Source organism: Camelus dromedarius, chromosome 7 (genome assembly GCF_036321535.1).
Source record: "Camelus dromedarius isolate mCamDro1 chromosome 7, mCamDro1.pat, whole genome shotgun sequence".
NCBI classification, from domain to species: Eukaryota; Metazoa; Chordata; class Mammalia; order Artiodactyla; family Camelidae; genus Camelus; species Camelus dromedarius.
This window is the reverse complement of record NC_087442.1, coordinates 5,682,549-5,705,647: the sequence shown is the minus strand read 5'-3', so window position 1 is coordinate 5,705,647 and position 23,099 is coordinate 5,682,549. Positions and strand designations below refer to the sequence as shown.

Below are 23,099 nucleotides of genomic sequence, written 5' to 3'. Positions count from 1 at the left end.
AAGCAAGAGTTGGGTTAGTGCCCAGGTGGGACCAGCGCAAGGAGAGAGGGACAATTGTTTGGGGAGTTGGCAGAGCACCACAGTGGTGGAAGGCATGGATGACCCCTGGGTTCTGGGAGAGGCCATCGGCGCATCACCGGGAATGTGCCCCATAAGACGCTTTATGGGCTTCCTGAAATGCTGGGCGAGCCTTCAAGGCAGGAAGAGACTCCGACACATGGATCACTGCCGTCACCGTGGTCCCTTCCGTCTGCACGTGCGAACGAGACCCAGGTTGCACTCGGGCAGTCAGACTCCGGTGGCGCAGAGAGGCCGGGGCGGAAGGGGCCTTGGGGGTCGGCTGGTGGAGAAGTATGACTGGACTACGTCGGCCCGGAGAGCGTGCAAGTGTTCCTTTTAAGGCCTATTAAACTAGCACTACTGAGCTAATACCAAGGGACCTCGGTCAAGGAGGGAGCAGCGGCCGACATCCGGCGGAGGAGGCGGCGTGACCCCCACCCACTTCCGGCCTCGGCCTCTTGCGCCTGCGCACTTGGTGCTGGCCCCCGGCTCGGGGAACGTACCAACCGCGGGACGGGGGTGGGCGCGGCGCCGCGGGCTGTTGCTCCCGGAGGTGTAGCTCTTTGCGACCCGGGACCCCCCCGGCTCTGCGGGGGCCTTTGGCGCCTTCGGGTACGACTCGCGGCGGCGCGGAGGTGGGTGCGGGTGGCGGCGCCTTGCTACCCGCCGCGGGGGCGCGGTCGGCCACAGCAGGAGCCGCGTCCAGCTCCGCCAGCCCAGCCAGCCGGACCCCTGGCCGTAGGTGAGCCGGGGTGGGGGCGTTGTGGTCCCGCTTCACAGCTGTGGACTCGGGGGATGCGGAGATGGCTTGCTCTGGCCTGCCCCGCTCATTGGCGGCTCAGGTGACCCCCTCCTAGCCTAGCCTCTCCTTCCCAGTGCCCTGCACCTGAAACACGAGGTGAGGCCAGAATGTACTGGACGGCGGCTCGTAACGTATCCATTCCGCACTCTGCGCCAGTAACTGCCCTTAAACACTGTGGTATGCAGACATGGACTCCCTTAATCCGTAACAAGCCAGTGAGCTGGCTGCTGTTAGCCCTGTTGAATAGACCAGGAAACCGAAGCACACTAGTGCACGTAGCGCTCAGTCACAGCTGGTGATCCATCTTGTTGTCCTCAAGTGTGTGCGTGTGTCATCCGTTATGAGAAGTGTCACAAACAACTTCTGATAACCAAAGTCCTGGAATTTGTGGGTGACTTTCTTTTTACATTTCTTATTTTAGATTCACGTAGATTCAAGGTTGGCTCTGCACAGTGTCCACCTCGCTGTCATCCTGACGTGGTTCTGTGGAAAAGAGAGAGGTAGCATTACTGTGGGTCCCAGGGATTGCACACGATCCTGGACCTATCCCCAGGGGGCTGTCAGGAGATAAGGATCCGGAAGCAGTAGCCTAAGGTAAGCCACCCTTCCAAGACAGAATCGAAACTCCCATGTCATAGGCCCGGTTTGCCTCTAGGTCAGCCCGAGGCCTGGCTCCAGGGTGCCTTGCCCTGGCGCTGGGAGGCATTTCCAAGTCATCCTCTCCTCCTGAGCCCGCATGCAGCCAGGCAGTTACTCATCTTTAGGTTTGTGTTTCTAGGGTACAGGGCTGACTCACGGTAGACATTTGACAAATTTTTGTTAAATGGTCAAGTGGATCAAGAGTCTCTGCAGAATATGGACAGACTGGTGGGACAAGGCAAGTTGGCAGACAGAACAGGATTGGTGCCCTGGGGTAAACTAGCAGGTCCTCAGGTAAAGGCTTTGGGGTGTGACCTAGGCAGCAGCCTGACTCAGGTGTTTTCCTTTTCCTTGCTCTTATCAGTGAGAGCAGGCCAGCCACGGGCCCACCTAGTTCTGTGTTCCTGGGAGCAATGAAGCCTACCAACTGCTTCTGGAGGCCCGGCGCTGGCTCTGGACCTCCACTCTGCCACTGACCATCACATTGCTGCTCTGGGTTTCCGTTTCCTCAATCAAAACAAGAGCGGAGGTGAGCCCCTGTGGTTCTGATGCCTGGAGCACCTCCTGTGGGGCAGGACAGGGTCTTGCACTTCATTTGCACCTTGACCCACAGCGTCATCCACAGCGCCTCCACAGTGTCACTGCCCGTGGGCCGCAGACATCGGGTTCGGTGGCGGCTGCCTGGGTAATTTCTCTTAGTTCTTCTGAGGGCCCTCCTGCTGGAAGGGGCTCCTCTGCATCATATTGTCCACGCTTCTCCATGGCCAGTTCTCACTTGAGCCACCGGTCAACAGTGAAGGCCATCCTGCCAGCCCTGGTGATCCTTCTGAATGGTTATCATTGCCCAGTGTCAGAATGTTCTGGCTCCCATCTCCTCACTTACCCTGCACTTTGCTCTGGTCTGGAGAGACGCACACTCCCTGCTCTCAGATGTTCAGGGTGGGATCTGAGCCACCTTCCTTTGAACCTTCTCTTTCCCCGGGACACGTGTCCTGGCTCCCCGGGCTCCTCCTTCCTCACATTCTCTTCTTCTTTCCACACATTTCTCTTTTGTTTTCTTCATGTCTCTTTTCTTTTGATAGTCCTGAATTTGACCTCATCTCCGGAAGATGAATGCGGGGAAGGGAATTAAGGATTGTCCATAGGTTTGGGGTCTGAGCATCTGGGTGAACAGGTGTCCCATTTACCGAGATGGAGTTGACTGTGGGAAGAGCAGGTGAGGGGAGCCTGGGAGGGAGTTGGGAGCCAAGAGGGGTTCACAGGGGTCTGTGTGGAAATGCAGATGCAGCTCCAGTTGGGGAGGAGGTATGGAAGTAGAACCAGGGCCTGGAAACGAGGAACCCTGGGAATCGCCATTGAGGGATGGGCAGAGACTGAAAAGGAGTCACAGGTGACAGGAAAGCCAAGAGAACATGGTGTCCCAGGGCCTTGGGCCACAGCATTCTAGATGGAGGGCTCGAGCAATTGCTCCAGTGCAGAGAAGTCCCCTGAGGTGGGGCCATGAGGGTCACCAGGGGGCCTCAGCTGTGTCAGTGTCAGGGACCTGTTGGGGCCGGAGCTGGAGAGGAGTGGGCTTTCGAGGAATGGGAGGTGAGAAGGTAGAAACAGCCCTTCAGGAGTTTGTCTGTGATAGGATGCCGGGGGTCTGGGTCAGTGGCATTGGGAGTGGCCCCACACCGTGTGCTCTGGCGGAGGCTTAGGAAGCCTCGGGCTGCATGATCCGTGAAAACTGATCGCTGTTACCTTTTCATGGTGCCCTGGAGGTGCCAAGTACCACCTAGGGGCACAGGATGCAGAGACCGGCCACCTCCACTCGCTGCCGGCCTGCAGCTCTTCCAGGGAGACCTAGCTGTTTTCCTCATGAGTGTCTTCCTTATGGGGTCTCACAGCCCCTGTAGTGCTCCTCCACACCCTACACCTTGGCTTAAATTGTCTGTGTCGTGCATGTCTCTTACTCACGTTTGTCTCGCCCACCAGCCTGAGGGCCATGTGCATGCAGGTGCCTTGCCAACTTTATATTGTATCCATCACACAGGAACATTGCCAAGTGCCTACTAGGTTCTGGGTGAACATTGAAAGAAAAGAGAGAAACCTCAGTTAATTTGGCAAAGAAGATGGACCCAGAAACCACTAACGTGCAGAGGGCCGTGGGGGTTCTGGTCCAGGGCGGCTCCGTTGGGTCTGGAGGAGTGAACGTCAGGCTTCATTCACCAAGGAGGTCGGGGTCTGGAGAGTTTTGTCCTGGGGCTGATTCCATGTGGTAACTGCACCTCCATCCTCAGCTCTCTTCTCCCCTCTCCGGCCTCACCTCCCCTCGTTGAGCTGTTCTTCTCATCTTGCCTTACAGCCTGGGCCTTCTCATTGCCCCAAGCTCCCAAGCATGTCGGAAGTAGAAAAGGTCAGAAAGCCCCCCAAGAAACATACACCCTCAAGATCAGTGGGGCAAGAGCCCCCTCTGTGTGCTGACTCTGCCAAGACTAGAGCCAAGAGCCCAGTTACCACTCTGGCTTCTTCCAGCTCCAAGTTCAACACTAGAGCCACCAACACCTCTTGTGGACTTGGCTGGGATGCTGGGGGGCACCTGCCAGAGAACGAGGTCAAACTTGAGTTTGCAGACATAGAGGAGAAGGCTGGTGGCTCCAGGAAGATCAGCGCCTCCAACTCCCAGAAGAAGAGTGAGAGGGAGCTGCCCCTGCAGAGGAAGAGACCTCGATCCCTCCCCAGAGCCTTGTCTGTCCCTTCGCCTGACCAGGCTTTCCTGGAGGAGCAGGAGGAAGGTCCCCTGGGCCTGCATGTCTGCAACAAGAAGAGAAGGGCCTACTCCCTGGAGAGGCCTGGTCTTCACCCAGCTGTCTCTGGGGCAAATTGCCACGCCAGCCCTGGGCAGGATAAGAATAAGCCAAAGGGAGACCCTGGACCCTGTGGTCTCAAATCTCTGCTGGGGCAGGAGCCCCCGGTGCAGCCTAGGAAGAAGGTGTCCAAGCAGAAGGCACGTGGACGGAGAAAGGAGGGGGAGCAGGCAGCAAGGACATCGAGGGACCCAGTGCTCAGCTCTGGACAGGCCCCTTCCAGCCTGGTACTGGTTCAGACCAGCAGCCCGGACAGGCGAGAGGTGGGCCAGCCTGGTGAGAATGAGGAGGTGAGGCAGACCGACGTCCTCATAGCCCGCCTGGCCAGAGAGGTGCGTCACCTCAAGAAGTGGAAGAAGAGGCATTTGCTCCCTGGCGTTGGGGAGCAGCCGCCCCTGCTGAGCCTCCAGAGGCCACTCTGCCCCAAGAAGCTGGTCAGCACGGCAGGGGCGGAGGCCAAGGGCTGGGCCCCTGGGCCGCCCCCAGGCCCCCTGGACACCATGGGTCAGAAGCCCACACCCGACCTGAGACGATTCTTCACCGTCAACTACAGGAACATCTGCCGGGTCACCTGCACTCTGTGCCATGCGAGCATCAGACAGGGCAAGGTGAAGGGGCAGTCCCAGCCCTCGGGTCTGGTCCGCCACTTGGCAAGTAAGCATGGGCTGGACGTGGGGAGAAAGCCAACTGCGGCCGGCCCTGGGAGGGAGCAGGGAGGGGCTGAGAAGAAACAGAAGGGCCTGCCCGCAGGTGCCGCTGGCCAGGTCTCCGAGGGGCTCCCATCACCACGACGCTGCCCGGATGCCTCACCTCCAGAAGACGGGGAGGGGCAGGCAGCCCCAGGCAGGCCTGAGCAGTTGGTACAGGATCTGCCCCCGCTGCCTACTCCCACCAGAGATAAACCTACTGCTGCCCCTGTGGCGGGTGGGGAGGACCAGGGTGGCCTGTATGCCCCCAACCAGCCCCGAGCACAGGCCTGGAACCACAGCATTGCCGAGTTACTCTGCAGCCTGGCCTTGCCACTTTCTTTTGTTTCGTCCCCACCCTTCAGAAGATTTATGGCCCAGGTGGATCCCTGCTACCACCTGCCATCTCCAGCCTTCTTCTCTGGGAAAGCCTTGCCTCTGCTCCATGAAGCAATGGGGGAGCAGGTGCGTCAGGAAATGCGGTGGGCTAAGGGTGGCTGCGTTCACCTCAGTGTGTCCGTGGCAGCCCAGGACACAGTTGTGGACTATGTGGCCATCACTGCCCACTGGGGGATGACACGGCCGGGTAGCCAACAGGTGGGGTCTGGGAGCCCAAGGAAGCAGGCTGTGCTCTGGGTCTGGGGCCTTCCCCTGGAGAGTGCCCTAGAGGACAGGCAGCGGGAGCTGCGGGAGCAGCTCAGCTTGTGGCTCAGCCACGGCTCCCTGAGGCCGGGCTTTCTGGTGGCAGGTGGCTGCCCCAGCCTGGAGCAGGCGGTGAGGACAGAGGGCTACATCCCTGTCCCTTGCTTTGTCCACTGCCTCGACTCTCTGGTGGGAAGCTTTCTGTGTCACCATCACAGCGTCCAGATCATCCTGGGCACGGCCAGGGCCATCTGCAGCCACTTCCAAGGCTCCGCAGAGGCCCGGCGGCTCCTCTCCCGGCTGCAGCGGCGGTGCGGCCTCCCAGCGCACCAGCCCTTTTGGGAGCTCTCGGACCACTGGGTCTCTGCCTACCACCTGATGGAGTGGCTGGTGGAGCAGCAGCGGCCACTGCAGGAGTATGAGGAGAAACACCAGCTGGGGAAGGCGGGGACGGCCCTGTCGGCCATGTTTTGGAGCCTGACAGACAGCCTGGTCCAGCTCCTGCGGCCCTTCCAGATGGTGGTCCTGGAGGCGAGCACCACACAGGCTTCCTTGAGCCTGGTGCTGCCCCAGCTGCGCTACCTGCACATCTTCCTGGAGCAGGTTCGCGGGTACTTTGAGGAGCAGAGCGCTGGGGAGATGGGTGCAGCTGTGCGGCTGGCTGAGGGCTTGGCCCTGCAGCTGACCACTGATGGCCAGCTCACCGAGCTCTTCCACCGCGAGGAGTTTGTGCTGGCGACCCTCTTGGATCCCCGCTTCAAGGGGAGGATCGAGGCCATCCTGCCCGCGGGGGCCGACATTGACCACTGGAAGCAGGTGCTTGTGTACAAGGTGAAGGAGATCATGGTGTCGGAATACTCCTTGCCTCCCTCGCCGTCCCTGCAGAGCCCCAGGGCTGTGCGTGCGGACGCCGCCTTGAGTGGCAGAGTGGCCAAGAGCTCCGGGGCAGAGGGAAAGGACCAAGAGGACCCTGTGCAGAGAGGCAGTGCCTCTGAGTCTTTGCTGTTTGGCCAGAGGGAGAAGAGCCTGCTGGAGCAGCTGGAAAGCGTGGGGCTGCTGGCCTCCAGGAGGAGTGGTGCCTCGCTCTCCATGGAGAACCACCAGGCCAGCGTCATTGTGAAGAAGTATCTGCGCGAGAATGAGGTGGTGGGTGCCCAGGAGGACCCCCTGGCTTACTGGGAGAAGAGGTGGGATGTCTGGCCAGCCCTGGCGAGACTGGCCACCATCTATCTGTCCTGCCCCCCGACGGGCACCTTCTCGGCAAGTGTCTTGGCCTCCCTGGGCAGCCGGACCATCACAGAACATGACCCCCCTCTCCCAGTGGACGCCATCCAGCATCTTCTCTTCCTGAAGACCAACCTGGAGAATTTCCCCAGCTACACCCCGCCGCCCCTTATCTTCCCCAGTGGAGACCTGGCTGATGTGGAACAGACCAGTGAGCCTGACCGCACGGTCTGATGCCCCGAAAAGCTGCCTGTGGAAAGAAGCAGAGTATTGCACCGGAGGACATTAGACAAGGGCAGCGGGAACCTTAAACATGTTTGAAAATAATGAGGGCAGTTTCTCACCTCTTGCCAGATGGCTGCTTTCGCTTCAGGGAGGTGTCCTTTTCCATCTGGCCGCCGCTTGACTTATGGCCAGCGGTGTGTGTGTGGAAAGGTTTACTCCGCTCATGGGTGACTCCCAGTTGTACTACACAGCTTATTAACTGTGGTGCTCTTTTAAAATACCAGTGGGTAGTAAGGGCCCCCCATGCAGCTTGTCCGTGTGTGTCGGGGGTGCGGGCCCTGAGAGCAGCCAGAGGCCAGGGGAGCCGTGTGTGCTGCGGGGGGGATATGCCCAGCCACCCAGGGCAGGGGGACACTGTGGGCGCTCTTCGCTGAGACAGAGGAGCTGTTTTAAGAGGAAGGGGCCCACGGGCACACAGGGCTTCTCAGGGCCTGTACTCTCCCTGGATCCCAGAGTGCCCCAGAGCTCTGGTGGCTGGGAGCTGAGGGCATGTGACTGAGGAGAGCTGAGACCCCCCAGTCCTCACACTGTCATTTTTACCTGTAGTTTGCAGACCCCCAGAAACCTTGGGGTTTCTTCCTTTCTATAGTGAACACCTCAGGAAGCAAGGAAAGATGTATATCCTAGGAATGGAACAGCCTGGCCTGAGTTCTTTTGGGGCCAGGGCAGGACCTGAGGGCGTGGGACCAGGCACTGGGGGGATCCGGTGGAGAAGAAGGAAAAGGCGAGGTAGGGGTGTGGGGGGTGGCCCGTCCCACCCCACAAGACGCGAGTCTAGCTCTCCCAAGGTGCTGGGTCACCAGGGGACATGGCGATGAGACGGAAGGTGGGGAGACGCAGGGCGAGGCACCAAGGCCTAATCTGCACTGTGGCCCTGGCTGTGGGGGTGAGCCTGGGAGGCCTGTCCCCTTGCTTCCCCTGTGTCACTGTGACTAATTCACTGCAGGACATTCGGAAGTTACTGAGAACACGAGGAGCTGGAGAAATTCACAGTCATCCTTTCATTCAGATGGCCTCTGTTACTACTTAAACATATTTCCTTTTTTTACTTTGAGATCATACCCTGTCCTACTTAGCATGGTGTATTTTCATTTTAACGGTGTCATTGTGGCATCTTCTTGAATAAAGCTTCGTACAGATCATGTTCAGTGGTTGGAGCAGCGTGACTGGAAGTCAGGTCTGGCCTCCACACTGCTTAGGTCGCATCTCCTGTCCCAGCCGTTGGAGAGGGTGTGTGTCACCGGCTCCCTGTGATGAGAGGCGAGGGGTGTCTGGAGGAGAGGCCAGGACTGAGGCTGTGCTCTGTAACGTCCCCGACTCTGTATCAACCTCATTTGGTGATGAGATCAGGGCGCTGCCCTGCACCAGCCCGGCCCCCTCCCTGCCTCCCTCCCTTAAATTGCACATGTGGCTCAGACTTGAATGTGAATCGCCTGAGATCATCTTAAAACTGCATCATCCTGTCCCTGCCTCCCACATGCGGGTGCAGTAGGTAAGGTGGGGGCGGGGATGTGATGCACCCCAAGTTGTTCTGGGGGCCGCTCATGGTCAGTGCCACTATCCCCTTGAGCTGTCCTTGGCAGGGGCACCGTCCCCTTGCTGTTCGGCGTCACGGAACCGCGCTCTGTGTTCCTGAGGGTGAGGGGCTGGAATGGAGAGGCAGTGGGGTGGGAGCATGTGAGGAAGACGGGGGTCGGTGCAAGGAGGAGGGTGAGAAGCTTCACGGTCTTGGGGGCTTGGGCTCCAGAGCAGTGGTTCTCAACAGGAAAAGTTTTGTTCCCCAGGGGACATTCAGCAGTTTCTGGAGAGGTTTTGGTTGGCACAGCCTGTAGGGGGAATTGTTCCTGTCCTCTCGTGGGTGGAAAACACATGCTGCTGAACATCCTGCAATGGCCAGAGCAGACCCCACAACAGACGCAATCCAGCCCCAAATGGTGGTAGGGCCAGGGTTGAAGAACCTGTGCCAGATCGGGGACGGGAGGCGATGGGGTGGAGGAGGGTCCCCAGTCCGCCGAAGCTGCCAGGTGACTGTCCACCTGAGGCTGCTCTGAGTTGAACTTTTTCTCTCCTAGACTTAGCTCTGCCCCACTCTTCCTGACTCACGGGCATCCTTTCCTGGCCCATTTCCTACAGAGGTAACCTGAGATTCAGAAAAGCTGGCTCTGAACAAGGGAAGATGGGCCTCCCTCCGGAGAGCTGAATGTCACCTGTGTCTTGGTCATAGTCTCATCCACATAACTAAGTCCTTTTCACAGACCCGCACTGGGCCAACAGCCTCTGCTCATTTCCTTGCTTTTCAGAGAGGAGGGCTGACAGGGTTAGGTGTGGCTGAGCCATTCTCCCATCGTGAAGAGCCTCCTCTCAGTTGCTAGCCTCTCCATTTGGGTACACCTGGGTTTGCACAGGTGTGTGGGCCCTTGCCTTGTTGAGGTGTGCAGATCTGAGGTAAGACAGTGACTAGGAGCAGAACGGAGACGGTTGATGCACTGGCAAATCGTGTTTTGACTGTGGTGCTGTTCATCTAACTGCGGACAAGGGTGCAGGACCGAAGGCACAGAGCCGTGGGCTGGAGGGGCATGTATTTCCCACCAGATAGGACCTTGGGGCACAGAAGGCTTGATTTGCAGTCCCAGTGGGATCTTTCTGCTCCTCTGGTTCCTCTTCTGCAGAAAGCATTCCTCTACCCTCCGGCTTTACCGTGGGCAGCGGGTACACCATTCTGTCCCTGCTCCCTCGTTCTTTCCTTCCCTTCGGGCCACCACCTCCATCTCCATCACTAACCTGCTCCTCAGGGCATCTCTCCCTGACCCTCGTGGTCCACTGTGGCCTCCCCTCTGCCCCAGACTGCCCCACCTGATGGCCTCTTCTCATTTGGACCCAGTGTACTCCAGGGGTTCCTGACCACTTTCACCCCCAAAATAGTATGGCTGGGAGGATAGCCATCCTCCTAGAGTAAGGTCCACAGATAACTGAAAGAAGCCCGTGTCCCCTTAAGGCTGGCCTGGTGTGCTGTGTGCTCACATGGTGGGTGGATCTGCACCTGCCTCCTAAGGCCGATGCCACAGGCACCCTATAGCCTTGTCCCAGCTAAGTCTTCTTGCCCCCACCCTGCCTGTCCCAGCTGCGTGGGAGGTAGGAGCTGTGCGTCTGGTCACGTGGCCAGGTCCCAAGCACGTGTTCTCCCTCCTCTCCATCTCTCGTTGCCTTTGGCGGGGTCCTTATCACTTGCTAGTGCTTTTATGGCATGTTTTCAGGGTCTGGTGCCCCTCGTGCCCCACCCCACCCTACAGGCCAGAGCAGGTGTAACCAGATGCAGAGGGGACTGCGTCACTCCCTGCTGACAAACCCCAGCAGATGCTCCTGCGGAGAATGAGCCAGGCTTCTTCAGGTGCCTCCAATGCCTTTTGGCAAGAAACTCTGGTGGAAATGAAGGAGCTGGACTGCTGCCCACGAGGGGGGTGCTGGGTAAAGATGGGGGACCCCTTTCTCAGACGTGGGGTGGGAGGGTTGGGGCCAGATACGTTAGCAGCCTCCCCAGCTCCCCAGGGCTGGAGGAGTGGGGTGTGGGAGGAGCTTTGGGTCTGGTTTCCTAGGAGGGGGAATGGAAAGTGACGTTACTATAGAAACGCAGCTTGGGCCTGGCGGACACTCCAGCCCCGGTGGGTTTTGTAAACAGCGGGAGTGAAAGGCCCCTTGGTTCTCTGCAGGCGTCACCCTGCCTGGCCTGGCCTGGCCTGGGCCTGGCCGGCGTCTGCTGGGTTGGGGAGCTGCCACTTGGAGCAGAAGTCCCTGCTTGTTTTCCTCTCGCCTAAACCCTGACCCCTCTGTGCTCAACATCGCCAGCAACCCACCCCCAGGCCTCCTCTGTCACGGCTGGTCTTGCACTGGCACTTCGGCTTCTGTGGCCCCTGGTGACTTGAAAGTCCCCTCCTTCCCTTGCCTTTCTGGAGCTAACATAGGTGCCACCCTGCCCCTCCCTCCAAGATGGCTTCCTTGACTGCCTGGCCTGCCCTCCCCAGACCCCCTTTGCCCACTTTGGAAATGATGTCATGTTTGCAGTTGGAACCGTGTTATCTGGCATCCAGAGAAATGCTGTTCTGTGGACGGCGGAGTGAAGAGCCAGTGCCCGGGCGGGCCGGCGGGCGGGCGGGGGCGGGGGTAGCGGTAGCAAAGGCCTGGGGCCTGGCAGTGTTGCCGCCTACTCCCCGGGCGTCTGCCGTCCCTCAGTTGCCTCATCTGGGACTGAAGGCTGAGCCTTCAGGCCCCACAGCTGCAACCAGAGGTTACAAGTTGGCCCATGGAACCCGGAAACCATTTTGAATTCATTGCTTAAAAGAAAAATTGAGTCCAGAATACATTCGGGCGAATAAAGCAAGGCCCAGCGTGCTCTACTTTGTGTTTGCAAATGCATAGCTCTCCCAGGAAGGAAACAAGATCAGCGATGATGGTGACCTGTTATCTATTCAAAAATAAATTTAAATGGTTAAAAAGAAGCACCTCAGAAATAATAACAGATAATCATGAGTGGTTACCAAGAAAGGAAAATACCGCGATTGTGCCTGAGTGCAGATTTGGAAAATGGGAATAATTGGCAACATTGGGCCTGAATTCCATCCAGCATGGCCATGACCCCCAGAGCCAAGTCGGGGGCCCCCCTTAGGTGGGGGCCTGTGCCCACCCACCTCTCTCTAAGGGGCTCTTTGCCCTCCTTTGCCTTGGACTTGAGTCCTCACATCATGCTGGGCCATCTAGGTTTCTGGCCCTGGCGGTAGAGGCTGGGTGGTCACGGAGGTGCTCGGAGGCCCGCTGACTATGTCATTGTCTCTCCTCAGGGACCTGCAGGCCTGTGAGTCGGGGTGTTGGAAACAGGCCTCCTTCAGGGAGAGCAGCCAGCTGACCTCCAGTGGCACCTACATCCCAGGGACGGACCTGCCAGGGCCTAGGTGGCCCACTTTGTCTCATGGAGCCTCGGGGTGAGAAGCCAGGTGAGGCTGATGGGGTGCGCGTCACACCCCAGCTGCTCAAGTCACGCTCGGGCGAGTTCGCCCTGGAGTCCATCCTGCTGCTGAAGCTGCGGGGCCTGGGGCTGGTGGACCTGGGCTGCTTGGGGGAGTGCCTGGGCCTCGAGTGGCTGGACCTGTCGGGCAACGCGCTCACCCAGCTGGGCCCGCTGGCCTCCCTGCGCCAGCTGGCTGTGCTCAACGTCGCCAACAACCGGCTGACGGGGCTGGAGCCCCTGGCCGCCTGCGAGAACCTGCAGAGCCTCAACGTGGCCGGCAACCTGCTGGCCGGCCCCGGGCAGCTGCAGTGTCTGGCGGGGCTGCGGGGCCTCGAGTGCCTGCGGCTCCGCGACCCGCTGGCCCGGCTCAGCAACCCGCTCTGCGCCAGCCCCACCTACGGGGCCGCGGTCCGGGAGCTGCTGCCCGGCCTGAAGGCCATCGATGGCGAGCGCGTGAGCGGGCGCGGCAGTGACTTCTACCAGCTGTGCCGGGACCTGGACAGCTCCCTGCGCCCCAGCTCAGGCCCCGGCCCCAGAGCCCGGGAGGCCCAGCCCTGGGTAGAGCCTGGGTACTGGGAGTCCTGGCCCACCCCCAGCAGCGCCATCCTAGAGGAGGCCTGCCGGCAGTTCCAGGCCACCCTACAGGAGTGCCGCGACCTGGACCGCCAGGCCGGGGACAGCCTGGCCCAGGCTGAGCGGGCGCTCGGCCCTGCAGGCACCACCTCCTCCTTTGTCTTTTGAGCGTGTCCTGCGGCCTGGCCTAGGGCCATGGGGTTGGCACATTATGCCTCCTCACCTACAAGTCCCCGCTTGCCTCCGTGCTTGTTTTCACCATTTCATCATGCTGGTCACTGGCCCTTGCACCTGGGGCTCTTCATGGGTCCCTGTCCCCAAGAGCAGCCCCCTCCCTCCCACTCTGACCTCAAGAAAAATTCCCCACCCTCTGCCACATACGTCAGGGACACACCTCCCTCCAGAGCGGCCTCTAGCAGGTGTGAGGGCCCTCAAGCCCTCCATTGGCAGCTGGCATTGTGTGAGGCTGTCCTGCAACCTACACTGCGCCTTGGAAGAGGCCCCGTGTCCACAGCTGCTGCCACGCCTGGCTGCGAGAGCCCGAGACTCAGTGGAAGAAAGTTGCTTCTTCCTAAGGCTCAAGGTGAGAGAAAGACACAGATAGCGAGCCTCCTGTTCCAGCCAGTCCTGGGTGAGGACAGGGCAGAGCACAGAGCGTGGAAGCCGCACCTATCCACCTTCCGAATTCGCCTGTCCCAGTGACCCTCTGCTGTGCCCCCAGTCCTGGGTCTCCCCGGAGCCTGTGCTGACTGTTCCCACCCACGCCCATCCCTATTAAATACTTGTGTTTTTGTTTGCATCACTGCCTGTCATTTCCCGTGGGCTCTTGAAAGCAAGCCTGGGTCCCTGCCAGCTCTGGTCTCTCCTGGGGGAGGCGGAGGAGCACACTGCCTTCTGGGTGTCCAATGGGAAGTATCCTGTGCCCCTCCCCCATCAGGCTTCACTGCATCCAGGGCCTTTCTTCACATACCAGGCCTCTGACCAGTTAAGCTGGGGGGATGGAGAGGGGATATGTACGGGAGGAGGGAACACAGCTGGAGAGCAGTTTTATTAGCTCAGGGATAGTGGGCTGGTCTTCCCTGGGCGCGGAGAAGGGAGGGTGGTCTCTCACTGGTTACCTCCCACAGCTTCCAGGAAGCCGGATGAACTTCTAGAGGAAAGGGGAAAGAAACTAAGACTGGGTGTGAGGGAGGCTGTTTGGGCCCGGTCCCAGCTTTCTTCTCAGGCTGCGAATCCTTCTCCTCCCTGCCTCCCACAGCCTAGCTGCAGCTCAGTCTCCCAGCCCAACCCCACCCCAGGCTGTCCTCGCCCCACTCCGTCCTCTCTTCCTCCCTCTGGCCACCTACCTTCAGTCCTCAGCTGGGGGGCAAGGCTTTGAGGAAGGCAAACTGTCCGGGTAAGTAGTAGCTCTGGAGGTCCTCACCGGCCCGCTGCACCCTGCTGCACTGGGCCTCCTGGTGCTCCTTGCTTCCCTGCTGGCACCAGCGGCTGCTCAGGCCCATGCCAAACAGCGCCCAGGGAGGGCTGGCAGTGTCCACCACCGCATCCCCAAGTCCCAGAGCCCCTCCTCACCCCTCCCACCATCCTCAACCTCACCCCTCCATCCAGGCTTCGGCCTCCCACCTCTCCCACAGACCCAGTTGCTATCCATCTTGCCAGCCCCCTCCTGTGCCCACGCATACCTGTTGAGCCTGCATCTCTAAGGGGCAGTGGACCATCCGGCCCAAGACTTTATCCTCAGAGTCCAATTTGATGCAGGCCAGGCATTTCCGCTTTCTCTGGGGAGGGGGGCATGGAGCCGGGAGAGGAAAGGGGTGAGGGGAGGCATGCCGCCCCAAGAATGGGGAAGCTGGGGGGCAGCCTACAGCGGGGGTTGTTCCCCTTGGCAGGCCAGCTGGAACTGGGGCATTTCAGAAGCCAGACCATCCTGCAGTTTCCCAGCTATGGAACTTGAGGGTGTGAGTGTGTGTAGGCAGGACTCCTCCCCAAGGTGGGTTCTCCCCACCAGAGCCACTCTGCTGTCACCTATTACATTCATTTGCATTTTCTAAGATTTGATGTGAACACAAGAGTCCTGGTATAAAAGTCTGGAAAACCACAAGTATAATCCAGTCCCCACTTTAAAAGATGGAGGGAACTGAGATCTTCAAAGAGTCTACAGAGTAACAGGGCTGGTGCTTGGTGGAGCTGGGACTAGACCCCAGATCATTGGCTCCCAGCCCACGGAGCTCCCTTGGGGCAGTAATTTTGCCCCCAGCGTGGACAGGCAAGCCTGGTTTTGAATCAGCCCAGGTTGGGCTACCTCCACTTGAAAACTCATGGAAAATGGGGAGTTCACCAGGCCTAGGGTGGGGGCCCAACAAACCCCACACCATGGGCTTCTTTCACCAGTGACCTGAAGCCTGAGAGAGGAACCCGGATGGGAGGTAGACCCACCTTAAGGAACTCGTGTCCTCTGAACAGCTCAGCTTCCCTCTTCCCTCCCGTCCAGGCCGCCAGCCCAGCCACAACCATCACGACCACAGGCTCAGACTGAGGCAGTCAGCTGTAGGGAGGCTGCTCCACCCTGGGGTCTCCAACCCTATCTGCTGCTGAACCCCAGTCCCATGCCCACCGGGAGCGCGTGCCCCGTCACATACATGTGCCCTCACTCACCCCGTTGGGCTTGACCTTGCACTCAGCATTCTTCCAGTCCTTCTTCCGGCAGCTCGTCTGCTGGAGCTTAAATTCCAGCCTCACAAAGGTCCCGGCCGACAAGGGCTGCCAACAGACAGAGGGAGGCCAGCGGCCAGCTAAGCGGGCAGAGCAGTTCCTGGGTGTGACCTGTCCCTGCTCCCCTCAGTGAAACAGCACATTCCCAGGAGGTGGCTGGGGTGGTGGCCTTTCTCTGGAGAGCTGGGTGCTTGGAGCCCAAGTGCTCTTGCTGCTGCTTCCTGAGAAGGCACCGGTGTCCCGGGCCGTGGCCCTGTCCCCCACCCCTCCCTGCGGTGTCGCTCACCATGTCCATGGCACTGTCCATGCGGGTCTTCTGGAAGGCCCACTGCACGGGCGGATGCTTGTGGAATTCTTCCAGGGCCACCTGCAGGCCCCGGTGCTGGGCCTCCGTGAGCTCAGCCCTGCCCAAGCCCGTCGCGCCCAGCCACAGGGCCAGCGGGAGCAGCAGCTGCCACATGGCTCCGCCTCAGTCACCCTGACCTTGCGAAGGGTGCGGGTGTGGGTGGACCCTCAGCTCTTCCAGGCTGCCTGTGGAGCCACCAACTCCCTGGCCGTGTGGCTGGGGGGCTACACCTGGCAGAGCTCCAGACCCCCGGCCCTCCAGAGGTGGAGGGACGGGAAGTAGCCCTGTGTTCAGAGATGCCCCTGGTATTCCCCGGGGCCTTCTCCTCCTAGCCCTGCCCCGACTCTTGCCCAGTCCAGCTCAGCCTGGGTTTGGCCCTGACCCTGGTCGGGGCTGTGTAGGCTTCAGTCCTCAAGCCAACAGCTCGGGAAGTGATGCTGTTGCCCACTCCGACCCTTCCCCTTTTTCTGGCCTGTGTTCTCTCTCGCTGTCTCTGACCCCTGCTCCTGCCCCACCCCCCCACCGCTGGCTCGCTGGGTCCTGGCCCCTGACCCTCACCATCCGGCCCCTGCAGCTGGGGGGAAGGGGAGGGGCAGGCACAGAAAGGAGGCCGGCTGGAGGCTGAATATTTTTGGGAGGACGTAAACACGTGGGAGGGGCCCAGAGCGGGTGGGAACTGGGATGCGTAACCCTCCCGGTGCTGAAAGTGCCCGTCGCCATCAGCCCTACCCCCAACCCCAGAAATGAGGGTCTCGCCTCGGCCCCACCCGCGGCTTTCTTCTTAAGGTAGACCCTCCCTCCCTTGCTGTTTTCTCTGGGGCCCTCCCCACCACGGCTCTCCCAGACCTCTGATCCTGCCCCCCATCTACTACTGGGGTCGCCTGAGGGCTGGACCCTCCCTGAGAACTCTACCTTTACAGTGGTCTTAGGACCAGAAAGCCACACATGTGCCTTAAAGAGAGGGCTCACGGACAAGGTGACAAATCTCACCCTTCTGAGGTGCACCCTTTACCCTCCCTGTCCTCCGGTCCAGCTGCCCCCGCCACTGTCCCCTCCTCACCTCCTTTCCTGCGCCTTGGGGTCTCTCTCCTACGCCTCCCAAGGCCGACTCTTGGCCAGGCTGTCAGCCTCTTCCCGGTACCCCCTCCTCCCTCCTGCGGGTCAGCCCCCATCTCCTCCCACTCCCACCTCCTGGGCCCCCTCCAGATCTCAGCGCAGCCGAGGCTCCTCCCCACCCGCCGGGACTTGCCTCTAGGCGCTTGCCCTCCGGGACTTCCCTCCCCATCCCACCCGCCTGCCCCCTGCACTTTGTCCCGCCTGCCGCTGCCGCTGCCGCTGCCCCTGCCCCTGACGGAGCCGCCCTCCCCTCTGCCAGCTGTCCGCAGTCTCTGCTGGGCCACGTCTCTGCAGAATGCAGGACGGCCCTGCCCCAGGTAGGGCTGCCCTTTCCTTGGGCCCTTCCTGGGCGACCAGTCCCCAGCAACACTCATCTCAAGAAATTCTTCCCAGAAATACAGACATCCTCAAAGCATAGGAGAACATAAGGAGTCATTAGATCCTCCTCCTGGCCCCGCGGCCCCAAAGCCACGCTGAGAAGGAAGGGGCGTCCCTAGAGATGACTCCTGTGGGTGGACGGCGTGGAGGGATTCGTAACCTCGCCAGGGAGTCAGAGAAAACAGGGGTCCCGCTCCCGCTTGTCCTGTGCAAATAGGAACAAGCTCTGGGACTTGGTGTGTCTGTCACCAGGACTGCAGCTTCCGGGCCCAGGACCCCTGCCCATCTCCCACGGAGAGGACCTCATTGAACTGCCCAGACCCCTGGAACTTCTGTTCCTTTCTCTGCAAGGTTGTTCTGAGGATGAAATGAGAGTGGCCAGTCTTTGGCACCAGGCTGTCTTCCCTTCCCCATGCACCCTGCCAGGATTCTCTGTGTGGAGCTGGGAGCTTCCTTTGCAATATGCTCTGGGGGCACCAGGAAGACCTTTGGCTTCAATGAGCCAATTCTGTGGCTGGAATCCCACCATCAGTGTTTCAGTCCCATCTGTGAGTTGTCCACGATCATTAAGCAGAGATGAGAGCCGGGGTCTTTGTTCTCCAAGAGCTTCAGGTGGGGCTAGAGAGACAACAGGCACACAGAAGACACTGGGGCCCAGGGCCGCATGCTGGGGGACGTCCTGGGGGTGGGTGACCAGAGAAAACTTCCAAGACAAGGTGGGAGCTGAGGAAACCACAGAAGTCATCCTGTCTTTGGTGGGGGCTGCATCAGTCCCGGGGTGAGCAAGGGGGGCGGGGAGCAGGGCAGTGGCAACGGGAAAGGAAGGAGACGCTGGCGAAGGGGGGGGGATGTTGCTGGGGGCAGACACAATGTAGGTCACACCGCCAGACAAAAATCCCCTGTGGGTGAAAAGACTGTGATGGGTGGGCCACCGCACTGCAGAGCAGTCACAGGTGGGGACATGTGAAGGGGTTACTAAGTGCACATCTGTGAGCTCAGCGCCAGGTGCCATGTCCCAACCCAGGGGAGGGGTAACAGCCCTAAGCTACTTAACGGTGGTTAACAACCTTCCCAGCACCGCAGTTGAAACTGGAGATTCACAGATCCAAGTCATTCCGGCGAAGTTTTCCAGTGACCAAACTGACTACCAAAAACATTTTCCTTTAACATTTGCAACCGCAGAGACAAACTAGTATATGTTTTTTGAAAGAACCGATTTGACCTTGAAGCAAAAGCTTATCAGTTTCAAAACTACATCTGTCCAAGTTAGGTAAAGTCACTAACTCCGTGTCAACTCAGTATAATTCACATAAAAGAAAAATAACATTGCATAAATTCAAAAGCTTCATGTGTTTATCAATTTCAACAAAGTATCCTTCAAATTTTTCTTGTAATTTTTGTAGCCGGTTTACATAATGTTATCTACCACAGTTAGAATCTTTGACATACTGATTTGTGTGAGAAAAGTAGGCAAAGGCAAAATTATTGATCACTGTTAGTATAAGATTTAATTTGAAATTCTTATATTTGTCTGGCTAGATCTCAAATGAGCTTTTCCTTTCTCCAGAGCTTCAAATTTACCTTGGTCAATCAGTAGTGTACTGTTGGTGAGGAAACTTTTGATCTTTGATTATCGAATATTTGGTTAATATTCTTTTTGTTTCCAGAAAATCTTGGAGTTAACAATACAGTAAACCTTAGTAAAACCCTTCCACAATACAACCACTGAATGTTGGCAGAGAAAAGATTATTAAATGCATTGCCTTCTAGTTCTTTCAACAGTCCTATAAACTGGGGATGTTTCAGAGCATTTGCACTTAAATACATAACGATTTTAACAGCTGCGTCACTCTCTTGCAGAGAGTCCATTCAGAAAAGTGAGCACAAGTATCTTCAATGTGCAGCATTCAGTGGGATGAAGCCACGTGGTAAACACCAGTCTCTTGTTTTATTCCATACCCTAGTCGCACTGGTCAGGTGGCAAGTGCTAATTAAGAATGATGTGTATCTATATATGTTCATAAATTCATGGACTATTTCTAGAAGGGAAAACACATTGTTGTGTAACCATGACCACTACCCACCTCCAGAACGTTTTCATTATCCCAAACTGAAACTCTGTACCTATTAAACACTGACTCCCCATTTCCATCCCTTCTCAAGCCCCTGGTTATCAACACTCTACTTTCTGTCTCTATGAATTTGGCTATTCTAGGGGCCTCCTGTAAGCGGCATCATAAAATATTTATTCTTTTGTGCCTGGCATATTTCACTTGGCCTAATGTCTTTAAGGTTCATCTATATTGCAGCATGTGTCAGAATTCCCTTCCTTTTTAAGGCTGAATAATATTCCATTGTATGCTTGTGACACATTTTGTTTATCCATTCTGATGATAGACATCTGGGTTATTTCCGCCTTTTGACTATTGTGAATAATGCTGCTGTGAATATGAGTCTACAACATTCTATTGAGTTCGTACTTTCACTTCCTGTGAATATATATCCAGAATGGAATTACTGGGTCATATGGCAATTCTCTGTTTAATTTTTTGAGGAATCATCACACCATTTTCCACAGTGGCTGCACCATTTTACATTCCCACCATCAATGCACAAGGACTCCAGTTTTCCAAGTCCCTGCCAATGCTTTATTTTCTGTTTATTTTTTGGATAACAGTCAAGCTAATAGGTATAAGATAGTATCTCCTTGTGGTTTTGATTTGCATGTTCCCTAATGATGAATGATGTTGGGCATCTCTCATGTACTTAGCCATTTGTGCATCTTCTTTGGAGAAATGACAATCCAAGCGGGTTGACCATATTTCAATTTGTTTGTTTATTTGCTGCTGAGTGGTAGGAGTTCTTTATACATTCTGGATGTTAATCCCTTATCAGATATATGATTTTCAAATACTTCTCCCATTCTGTGGGTTGCTTTTTCACTCTGTTCATAGTATTCTTTGATGCACCAGTTTTTAATTTTGATGAAGTTCAGTTTATCTATTTATTTTGTTGTTGTTGTTTTTGCCTGAGCCTTTGGTGTCATATTCAAGAAGTCATTGCCAAATCCCGTGTAATGAAACTTTTCCCCTATGGTTTTTTTCTAAAAATTTTATAGTTTTAGCTCTTATGTTTAGGTCATTAATCCATTTTGAGTTAATTTTCGTTTATGATATTAGGTAAGGCTCCAGCTTCATTCTTTTGCATGGGAATATCCTGTCTTCCCAGAACCATTAGTGGAAAAGAATGTCTTTCCCCATTGAGTAGTCTTGGTACCACTGTCAAAAGTCACTTGACAAAGATTTATTTTTGGGCTCTCTATCCTATTCCATTGGCATGTATGTCTGACTTTATGCCTGTACTGTTTTGATTGCCAAGTTTGTAGTAAGTTTTGAAATCAGGGAGTCCTCCAGCTTTGTTCTTCTATTTCAGAATTGTTTTGGCTATCTGGGGTCTCCTGAGATTCCATATTAATTTTTATTTCTGCAAAAAGTGTCTTTGGGATTTTGATAGGGGTTGTATTGAATCTGTAGATCACTTAGGGTAGTATTTAACAGTTTAACAATAGTGAGTCTTCCAAATTCATGAACATGGGATGTGTTCCCATTTTTTGTATCTTCTTTAATTTCTTTCAGCAATGCTTTATAGTCTTCACTGTATGAGTCTTTCACCTCCCTTGCTTAAGTTAATTCCTAAGTATATTATTCTTTTGGATGCTGTTGTAATTGTAATTTACAGTAATTTCCTTTTCAGATTATTCATTGTTAGTGTGTAGAAATGCAATTGATTTTTATGTGTTGACTTTGTATCTTGCTACTTTGCTGAATTTATTTCTTAATTCCGACAGATTTTTTTGGAATATTGAGGGTTTTCTATGTATAAGGTCATATGAACTGAAGAGATAATTTTACTTCTTCCTTTCCAACTTGGATGTCTGTAATTTATTTTTCTTTCTTTCCTTTTGCAGGGACAGATAATTAGGTTTGTTTATTTATTTATTTATTTATTTATTTATTTATTTATTTATTTATTTATTTATTTAATTTTTAGAGGAGGTACTGGGGATCGAACCCAGGACCCCGTGCATACTAAATAAAGGCTCTACCACTTGAGCTATACCTTCCCCCTTGTAATTTATTTTTCTTGCCCCACTGCTCTGGCTGGAACTTCCAGGACTTTGTTGAGTAGAAGTAAAAGCAGACATCCTTGTTTCTTTCTTTTTTCTTAACATTTTTTATTGATTTATAATAATTTTACAGTGTTGTGTCGAATTCCAGTGTAGAGCACAATTTTTCAATTATACATGAACATATATGTATTCATTGTCACATTTTTTTCTCTGTGAGCTACCATAAGATCTTGTATATATTTCCCTGTGCTATACAGTATAATCTTATTTATCTATTCTACGTTTTGAAATCCCAATCTATCCCTTCCCACCCCCCCCCCCCTTGGCAACCACAAGTTTGTATTCTATGTCTATGAGTCTGTTTCTGTTTTGTATTTGTGTTATGTTTGTTTTTTGTTTTTGTTTTTTTTTTTTAGATTCCACATGTGAGCGATCTCATATGGTATTTTTCTTTCTCTCTCTGGCTTACTTCACTTAGAATGACATTCTCCGGAGCATCCATGTTGCTGCAAATGGCATTATGTTGTTGGGTTTTATGGCTGAATAGTATTCCATTGTATAAATATACCACCTCTTCTTTATCCAGTCTTCTGCTGATGGACATTTAGGCTGTTTCCATGTCTTGGCTATTGTAAATATGGCTGCTATGAACATTGGGGTGCAGGTGTCATTTTGAAGTAGGGTTCCTTCTGCAGACATCCTTGTTTCTGATCTTAAAGGAGAAGCTTTCAGTTTTTTGCTACTGAGTATGATGTTCAGTGTGGGTTTCTCATATATGGCTTTTATTAAGTTGATAGTTTCCTTCTATTCCTAGACTGTTGAGTGGTTTTATCATGAAAGGGTATTGAATTTTGTCAAATGCCTTTTCTGCTTCAATTGAGATGATCATGTGGCTTTTTCCTTCATTCTGTTAACCTGGTATATTACACTGATGGATTTTCATATGTTGAACTATCTTTGCATTCCAAGAATAAATCCCACTTGGTTATAGTGTATAATCCTTTTAATATGCTGCTGAATTTTTTTTGCCAATATTTTATTGAGGTTTTTCTTTTGCATCAGTGTTCAGAAGGGATATTGGTCTACAGTTTTTTCGTAGTTTCTTCTTCTGGCTTTGGTGTCAGAGCAATGCTGGCCTCATAGAACGAGTTAGGAAGTGTTCCCTTCTCTTCAGTATTTTGGAAAAGTTTGAGAAGAATTCATATTAATTCTTCTTTAAAAATGTTTGATAACATTCACCAGTGAACCCGTCTGGCCCTGGGCTTTTCCTTTTGAGGACAGTTTTGATTACTGACTCCATCTCCTTGCCAGGCATAGTTCTATTCAGACTCTCTATTTCTTTGTGATTTAGTCTTGGTAGGTTTTGTGTTTCTATAAATTTATCCATTTCATCTCAGCTATCCAATTTGTTGGCATACAGTTGTTCATGGTACTCTCATAATACTTTTTATTTCTGTAGAATCAGTAGTAATGTCTCCACTTTCATTTCTGACATTAGTAATGTGAGAGATAATTCTTGACCTTATCTTTTATGCCTTTTATTGAACTTTTAAACTAAAATTTCATTTTTTTTTTGGTGTGAAAAAGCTCCTTCCTATTTAAAAATACCTTCCTGGAATTACAGAATTTCTTTTTAAAAAGTTCCATTTGCTCCTTATT

At 54.9% G+C, this 23,099-nt stretch overlaps 2 protein-coding genes across 11 annotated transcripts; one reads left to right on the top strand and one right to left on the bottom strand.

Moving 5' to 3' along the window:
- The first annotated feature begins 550 nt into the window (after positions 1 to 550).
- Positions 551 to 13,558, top strand: LRRC61 (leucine rich repeat containing 61). Of its 6 annotated transcripts, none has more exons than XM_031455643.2 (4): positions 551 to 802; positions 1,284 to 1,456; positions 1,866 to 2,030; positions 12,020 to 13,558. In XM_031455643.2, exon 4 carries the CDS (start codon positions 12,148 to 12,150, stop codon positions 12,925 to 12,927), a length of 780 nt encoding a protein of 259 aa, XP_031311503.1. In that variant the 5' UTR covers positions 551 to 802; positions 1,284 to 1,456; positions 1,866 to 2,030; positions 12,020 to 12,147; the 3' UTR covers positions 12,928 to 13,558. The 6 variants fall into 6 exon arrangements, with proteins under 6 accessions (XP_031311503.1, XP_031311501.2, XP_064343295.1 ...); XM_031455641.2 differs by lacking the exon at positions 12,020 to 13,558 and adding an exon at positions 3,849 to 8,329 and having other exon boundaries at positions 551 to 672; XM_064487225.1 differs by lacking the exon at positions 12,020 to 13,558 and adding an exon at positions 3,849 to 8,329.
- A 230-nt stretch (positions 13,559 to 13,788) lies between these two features.
- Positions 13,789 to 16,988, bottom strand: RARRES2 (retinoic acid receptor responder 2). Of its 5 annotated transcripts, none has more exons than XM_031455658.2 (6): positions 16,878 to 16,988; positions 15,758 to 15,954; positions 15,415 to 15,519; positions 14,442 to 14,537; positions 14,106 to 14,234; positions 13,789 to 13,930 (listed from the first exon to the last, which is right to left on the bottom strand). In XM_031455658.2, the coding sequence occupies exons 2-5, from the start codon at positions 15,929 to 15,931 to the stop codon at positions 14,115 to 14,117; spliced, it is 495 nt and encodes a 164-aa protein (XP_031311518.1). In that variant the 5' UTR covers positions 15,932 to 15,954; positions 16,878 to 16,988; the 3' UTR covers positions 13,789 to 13,930; positions 14,106 to 14,114. The 5 variants fall into 5 exon arrangements, with proteins under 5 accessions (XP_031311518.1, XP_031311517.1, XP_010973739.1 ...); XM_031455657.2 differs by having other exon boundaries at positions 13,789 to 13,909; XM_010975437.3 differs by having other exon boundaries at positions 13,789 to 13,909; positions 14,106 to 14,231.
- Positions 16,989 to 23,099: the final 6,111 nt, after the last annotated feature.

Excerpts from the sequence above, each read along its gene's own strand:
- LRRC61 (XM_031455641.2), top strand. The coding sequence starts at position 3,882 with ATGTCGGAAGTAGAAAAGGTCAGAAAGCCCCCCAAGAAACATACACCC.
- RARRES2 (XM_031455658.2), bottom strand. The coding sequence starts at position 15,931 with ATGTGGCAGCTGCTGCTCCCGCTGGCCCTGTGGCTGGGCGCGACGGGC. Across the intron at positions 14,538-15,414 it reads GCAAGGTCAAGCCCAACGGG|AGAAAGCGGAAATGCCTGGC; the intron begins GTGAGTGAGGGC and ends CCCCCTCCCCAG. Across the intron at positions 14,235-14,441 it reads TAGAGATGCAGGCTCAACAG|CAGGGAAGCAAGGAGCACCA; the intron begins GTATGCGTGGGC and ends CGCTGGTGCCAG.